The following is a 7,544-nucleotide window of genomic DNA, read 5'->3' on the forward strand; positions in this document are numbered from 1 at the left end:
GGGGTGGCCGCGGAGCTGGGGGGTCCCGGGTGCCTTTGGAAGCCCTGAGGGGGTTCCTCCATGTTGGACGGGTGCCTGCAGCCTGGCCGGGGTGGGGGGGAGCGGGGGGGCGGCGAGGGCGCGATGCCTGGGTGGGGGAGAAGGACCCTGAGCGCAGGAAGGCCCGGGCAGCCCTGCGGCAGACAGAAGGAAGCCCCTTGGGAGAGGTGGGAGTCCCCACCGTTGCTGAGGCTGCCCCCTCCCAGGGCCCACAGGGAAGGGGGTCCCAGGTGACAGGCGTGTCCTGTGTCCGGCCACGGTCGGATGCAGGGGAAGGCCGAGGGTCATCCTGAAGGCTGAGCTGGGTGGGTTGTGGGCCAGGCGCCAGCCTTCCCCTCTTCCTCTTCCACATTTTAGTAGCCAGGCCACCGAGTGAGGGCACTGCAGGGTGGCCCCTCTTGTGTGCACATGGGGACATCTGTGCACAGGCTCCTGGGTGGGTGGAGCTGAGGGCAGGGGTGTGAGCCCACAACACAGCCTCCTCGTGCCCTCCCTGCCCTCAGGCCTAGAACTCACCCACCCTCTGGGCCCCAGGGGTGAGGTCAGGGCCTTATGCCCCCTGCCTTGTGCCTCGGGTGCTTCTGTGAGTCCCCCACCCACAGCCCCTGAGACCACTGCCCCACAATGCTGGGTAGCAGGGGTGGGGAGGGACACCAGCTATCGAACTGAAGTGGCCCAACTTCCCACCCAGGAGACCTCCAGAGCCCTCGCCCCACTATAGGAAAGCAGATTTCCAAAACCCACGCCAGGGCAAGGCTGGCTCCGGCCCTCTGAGTGAGTCAGCGTTTGGGGCTGCCATCCTGCAGCTGGGCCCCGAGGGCCTGGATTCAGGTTTCTCCTGGGACGCCTGGTCGTGTCACTGGCAGGTTGGCTGCTGTCTCCAGCCTCTGTGTAGGATGGAACCTCCTGAGGCCGCCGGGATCTCTGTACGTGCCTGGTAAGCAGAGGGTGCCGGGTTGGGAGGAGAGAGTCTGCTGCTTCCCCTTGAAGCCCTGCGCCGCCTGCACCCGAGCCCACCACAGCTGTGTGCGAGAACGCCCTCCCTTCCACGCCCCCACCCCCACGCCCCAGGGGTCCAGGCCAGCCTGGCAGGCAGAATCTCCGGAGATGCTGTCCCCCTCCCCACCAAGGGCCCTGGACGAGGTTTCCCCTTTCTACAGGGCAGGGCTTCGCGGGTCGAAAACTCGGGGTCTCCCCAGGAAGTTCCCAACCTCCCAGGAGCGTCGGAGCTGACCCTGCCTGGAAGAGGATAGACAGTCGGACCCAGCCACTGCCACTGTCAGGCCCCCACCCGGCAACACCCCCACCCCTAGGAAATAGAAACTGGGCTCTTTTAAAATGAAAATCCAGTGTGTGGCTGTAACAGGAGGGTTTTCTGTCATCTGCAATGGATAGAATCTCTCAAACCCAGACAGCCTCGGAGCCCCACCGTGGCCCCCCACCCCTCTGATGAGAGGTGCCAAGAGCCCTCCCGAGGCTACACTGAGGCTAGAGGGAAGAGGGAGGGGCGTGCCAAGCCAGTCCCAGCGGGGGCTTGAGTCATTCCCGGAAAGAGGCCAGTGGCCTCTTCCACAGCCCCTGGGTCCTCACGGGAGGGAGGTTAATTTGCACCTGACACGGAGCCGGAGCTTCCTGTCCTATCCCAGGAGCCACACAGAGCCAGGCATTTGGAAACCCCAAGAGGGAGCTCTCCCAAGGGAAGAAACGGTGGGGGCGAGGGGTCCCTGCAAAGTGGAGGGACCGAAGGGCGAGCCCACCGCGCATCTCCTCCTGGAAACCGCCCAGGGTGGAGGGTTCCGTAGCTGGCTTTGCTTGGTTTTATTGGAGGTACACACTGAGAAAGTGCGTGGAGCTCACAGACACAGCTCAGGGCAGACCTACAAAACCACCTGGGGCGAGAGACAGGAGGGGCTGGGCTGCTGGCGGGGGCGTGGTCTCGGAGGTGAGGGGCGGGGTCTTTGACCGGGGCGGGGTCTCAAGACAGGTATCGGGAGCGGGGCGGAGTTTTGAGGCAGGGGCGGGGTCTCGGAGGTGGGGCGGAGTCTTTGAGGCAGGGGTGGGTCTCGGAGGCGGGGAGGGGGCGGGTCTCGGGGGCGGGGCGGAGTTTTGAGGCAGTGGCGGGGTCTCGGCGGTGGGGATTGCTGGAGCGCGGCGGGCGTCACACTTGCTGCGGGTAGATGCCAGGGTTCAGCCGGCACAGGCACATCAGCCCGAAGGCACACACGGTCATGGACACCCAGATCCGGAAGTCCTCGTAGGGCTCGGCGTGCGGCCTGCGGCAGGTGCGGACAGGGTGCCCATCTTCCTCCCGGCGGCACCCACAGTGAGCCTTGTGGAGCCTGGACCGCAGCCATCTCTTCCAGTAGTAGCCTTGGGTGACGTAGCCACTGCCCTGGGCGCCGTCAGCAATGTGGCCAGGCCTTGCGCTTTATGACATCGAAGATGGAGAAGGTGATGGAGCCCTCAGTAATGATGATGGGGCCCTCACTCACGGTGACAGGGCCCTCAGCGTTGGCCTCCGGAGGGAGGTGGTGACCCGCGGTGAGGAGGCCGCCTTTCTTCTCTGCCTTGGGTGATGTCAGTAAAAGAATCTTTGCCTTGGACGTCAGCAGGGAAGAAGGAGGACCTAGGGAGCCCTTGACCTGGGAGGCAAGGCCACCAGCGTTGGTCTCTAGAAGGGGGTCGTGACCCGCAGGGACCAGGCCCTGGCCACCTCCTTCCTTCCTGTCGCCTTCAACCATCTCAGCAACGGCGCCTTTGACATCAGTAAAGTTGAAGGGTAAGGTGACCGAGGCCTCATCAGTGGCCACAGGGCCATTGGTGGCCTCCGAGAGGGCGCAGTTGCTGGCGGTATTGGTGAAGGTGTCGGTGACGGAGGAGGGTAGGGTGAGGTCAACCCACCGGCGGAGAGACCCACACAGTAGAACAGGGTTGGCATGAGTTTCCCCGCAGAGACCGGGCCATTGCTGAGGGAGGCAGGGCCCGGGGCCCTAGGCCACACCAACAGGGCTGCAGAGGGACCCCAGCTTTCGAAGAGGAAGCCGTTGAGCTAGAAGGTCTGGATGCTGCTACCGAGGAGGCTGGGGCCATGGAAGACAGGGTCTCCAAAGTCTACCCGGAAGCCTTTGCCCCCCCACATGGCCACAGAATCCCCAGACAGGTCGATGGAGCCCTGGCCAGTAATGGGGCCCCCAGGGCTGCTGGTCACAAAGGAGGGAGGCCCCCACAGGAGTGGCAAAGCCCTCAGTGATGGACGCCTGGTCATTGCCGGCACCCACAAGGGAGAAGGGGATGGCAGCGACACCGCCATCATTGCTGAGGCTGTCGCCAGGGGCAGGCAGCTGTTTGCCCTTGGAGGCAGCGGTGGTGCCACTCCAGGCCATGGCAGGGAAGGTGCCTTTTGTGGTGTTGGCGCTCCAGGCAGGGTGTGGGGCCTTCTGGAAGAAGCAGACCCCCAGCTCACAGGCCTCGCAGCAGCCCTCATAGGCTGCCCTGGTGAGCAGGCTCAGGCTGAGGCCCTCTCTATAGCAGTCCTTCAGAATGTGCAAGACCAGCCTGCAGAGGAAGGGCCTCGTGCCCAGGGAGCTCACCTGGCAGCCCCCGGGCACCCAGCACCACCTGCATCGCTGGCTCCAGACGCACACCCTCACCAGCCCCAGGCGGCCGGCCCGGTCCCACCACAGGTGGAAGAGGACCTGCAGGTGGGCTAAGGCCCAGGCCCCTGGACAGCGGCTGAACTGGAGCCTGTGGGGTGGGGGGCGGGGGCGGAAGAGGCGCAGGTGAGTGGAGGGGGAAAAGCCAAAGCCACACGGCCAGCCCTCGCGCTCTGCTCTTCAGCCTCCTTGCCCATCTGGCCCCAGCTCCTCACCGCCCCCTGCCCCACATCCCACACTCAAACCTCAAACCTCACCTGCCAGCCACCAGGGCCGCAGCCAAGGCAACCCAGCACCTGCTCCTGCCTGTGTCGAGGTTCTGAAACTGCCGGCCCCTCGGCCACACACAGGCAAAGGCAGGCCCACGCATTCCAGCCTGCAACCCGCTCATCTGGAACGCTGAGAAGCAAAGTGAACTTATCAGCAGTTTGGCAGCAAAACCCGCTCCGGCCTGGCCTCTGTGAGGCGTCGCACCCGCTGCTGCTGCGGCTTTGCTGGTTGTTTTGTGAGTTGGGGTTAACACAGGAAGAGGCAGGCCTGCTAACACACTTAGGAGGAAAAAGGCATGGGTCTGGGGCTGTCGCTGGGGGCTCAGCAAGTGGGGGTCCCTGTCCCGAATGAGGGGAGGCCATCCCCCCGTCACCTGCTAGCTGAAGGGAAAGATGTCTCGGAGCCTGTGGTCATGGCCCAGGCAGCCCTGCTGGGCATCACCAGCAAGGGGAGATTTGGGGAGAGCACAGGGGTGGGGGAGCTGGCTTGTCCACAGCGGTCACCAGACCGGCGACCATTCAGTAGCCACACAAGCAGCTGTGAGCTTTGGGGAACCCTGCACCAGTGAGAGGCTCTGCTTCAGTGCCAAGCAGTGGAACTTTGTGGATGACAGAATGTGCTGCAGCCGCACAGCCCTGCCTGCGGCCTCCAGCCACAGTGGCCACAGAGGCGGTAGACACGGTCACACTGGAGGAACTGCTGACTGTTTAAATGGGACTGAGGAGCCTGTCGAAGCCACAGGCACTGGGGCTGCGTGTTGGGGCGCGGCCGCCTCAGTTCTCTCCCCAGCTGGGCCCAGCTGCAGCCCCGTCCACAACCTTGGCGGCCCAGAGCCTCTCTACCTGGCTGTGGGGACAGTGACGTGCTTCCAAGCACTTCCCAGACCTCAGCATGGGTTATTACTCTGCTAACCTCTGAAAAAGCCAGGATTCTGCACACACAGGGCCCCAGGGGGTTCAGGCACTGGGGAGCTGTGTCAAAGGCCAGGACAACGGCCCCTCTGCCAGAGCATTCCCACAGAGGGACTGACCAGCCATCATCCTGAGGGCCTGTTGGGCCAGAAGTCTGCGAGGCTGTGGAGCTGTCTTTCCCCTGCCGGCAGGCACCTGGCAGAGCTGGGGATGGAACAGTCCACCCTGCTACACTGACATCATGCCACCATGACGACAGCCCATGAGGCTCACAGGTGACCCACAGCCACCCCAGGCTCCCGATCAGAGCCAAACACCCCCGAGGTGTGGCCAGCAGACGGCTGCGAGGTCACGGCAGCACCATGGAAACCAGAGATGAGCCTGTGTCCAGGGGGAGCACAGGCCCGAGGAGCCAAGGGAGGGAGACAAAACCTCCTTAAGGCACCCGCCATGTCTTCCCCCAGGACCCTGCGTCAGCAGCTGTGTGCCAGCATAGAGGGGCAGGCGCTGAGACCGAAAAGGAGCACCCAGCCCCACCCTCCCGTCTCAGGGACAAGACAAGGCCCGACAGCCCCACCCAGCCTTTCGGGCCACCCAAGGGCCTGTGGAAAAGCACCTTAAGCCCCTCCCTCCCCAGGGTCCCCAGCCTCCAGCCACACCTCGAGAGCCCCACCAGCAGGTACTGGCGTCCTGGGACCAGGCTGTGCTCAGGTAGCAGAACCCAAATGTCCCAGGGCTTCCTCTTGGCCATGATCAGGGTGAAGATGCTGGCCCACACGTCTGTTCCGGCCCCATCCATGCTGCTGTCCAGCTCCACAGTGCAGGCTGGGGGCTGCAGCCACCAGGGCACCCAAGGAAGCGCCCGCTTCCAGCACCAGCCAATCAGCCACCTTGACAACAGCACACTCTCCATGGCAACCAGATTTGTCTCAGAGAAATGGGAATCAGCAAGGAAAAATACAATACAATGCCATCTCCGTGACCCTGACAGCCTCCCTGTGGCAGCACTGTGCTGGGCCCATGGACACGCAGGGCCCTCCCCCGGTCTGTGCAGAGGCCCTGGTGTTTCCACAGATCAAACTCAGGAACCATCCACTGCCTCCTCTTTCTGCTGGGCATCAGGAACAGGGGCCCCACTCATCTGTTGCTGAACTCTTAGTATTTTTTCAGCTGTGGCTATCATGTAGCTTACTCAGCCAGCTTCTCTCTACACACAGCAATAATGCTTTTCACACAAAGCATTGAAGACAAAGCTATGAAGAACTTTATGGAACATGTATCATTGCAAATTGTCCCATGGGTGTGTTCTCCTAAGCTCTTTACTCATGAGAAATAGAAAATATTTACATAAAATGCCTAAAACAAATGCAGAGCTTCAGAAATTATTCTACAGTCTTAGGTCACCACCTCCCAGAGGAAGAAACAAAACCTCGCGAGCCTCCAGAACCAGCCAGTTCCCTCCAGATTTCAGCCCTTGGCCCCCACCCCCGCCCTCCTGGCAGAGGTGCCACCGGCCTGGCCGTGCCTGTGGGGATCAGGTAGGATCCTTCATGCCTATGATGCCTCCCTCACCCAGCCCTTGAGCTGCGCAGCTTCTGAGCTTTACACAAACACTTCATGTGTGTGCCCAGCTTCTCACGCCTTTGCAGGTGATTTAGTGTGTGAGATTCAGCATCATCGCTGTGCCTGGCAACCACCCGTCAGGGCACAAGAAAGGGTGAGTCGAGAAGGAGCTGGGAAGCACAGGGGCAAGGTGGCTGCCAATCCCCGCACGGCGATGTGGAAAGCTCAGCGCAGGTCCACCCGTGACAGCCTTGGGCCGCCTGGCTCTCCTCACACCTCCCATCCTGCCATGTCTGCCCTGCACACTGAACCATTTCTTCTCTTTTTTCTACCACTCCACACGTTCTCTCTTGGTCTCTGTCCATTCTGCAGCTAACCCTAGCAAGCGACTGCACTGCTGTCATCGTTTTCCTTTCTTCTGACCCTTTCAAATCGTCTTTGCTGAACACTTGGTATTCTTCCAGTTTGCGGCTATCATGCAATTTTATCAAATAACCTTTTGGATGGCAATTCTGGCCCTTCTGAAATGCATGGCCTCTTTCTGCCATGCAGCTAGGTTCAACTGCAAGATAGAAGAGGAAGTCACTGGGACGGGCTCTGGAAAGGCCCCTCAACGTAGGGCGGCCGGCTGGGGAAGGCCCTGCTTTTCTCCTCCAGCTTCCCTTTCTTCTGTCCGTCAGTGCCCGGATGATGGCCGCCCTCCAGCAGCTGTCTCACACCTGCCTCATGCTTGGAGCTGTGAGCCCAAGGAGCAGGAAGGCGGGAGCCTGGAGCCATGGTGACAGCCGGAGGGTCGCCTGCCTCTGGGTTTCCTGTTCACACAAGAAGTTAGCCAGCTGCCGCTGTGGTCTTGAGGCTCTGATCTCTGGCACTCTGGATCATCACGCAGCGAGCTGAGTGATCCTAACTCACGTGCCGGGGGGCACCTGAGGTCCTGGGGTTTGCTGGCTGGTTCAGGGCCACTGTGCGTGTGTGGGCCCCTTGTGACCCTGGTCCTGTGCCTGCAGTGGTCTGAGAGACACCGGCTTCCCGCTTGTCTCCAAGAGCCTCGGTCCACAAGGCCCCCACAGAGGACCTCCTCCCGCCCTCCACAGCCCCCCAGAGCCAG

The 7,544-nt window shown here is 62.1% G+C and overlaps 1 protein-coding gene across 1 annotated transcript; it reads right to left on the reverse strand.

Moving 5' to 3' along the window:
• Positions 1 to 2,177: 2,177 nt before the first annotated feature.
• Positions 2,178 to 5,866, reverse strand: RTP5 (receptor transporter protein 5 (putative)). Its single transcript, XM_032269561.1, is given in 9 exon segments — positions 2,178 to 2,456; positions 2,458 to 2,604; positions 2,606 to 2,655; positions 2,658 to 2,935; positions 2,938 to 3,025; positions 3,027 to 3,064; positions 3,067 to 3,247; positions 3,249 to 3,783; positions 5,533 to 5,866. Coding segments are annotated over 9 exon segments (1,830 nt in total). The 5' UTR covers positions 5,787 to 5,866; the 3' UTR covers positions 2,178 to 2,197.
• Between the last annotated feature and the right edge of the window lie 1,678 nt (positions 5,867 to 7,544).

Source organism: Sapajus apella, unplaced genomic scaffold (genome assembly GCF_009761245.1).
Source record: "Sapajus apella isolate SASKATOON/1434 unplaced genomic scaffold, GSC_monkey_1.0 scaffold194, whole genome shotgun sequence".
NCBI lineage: Eukaryota > Metazoa > Chordata > Mammalia > Primates > Cebidae > Sapajus > Sapajus apella.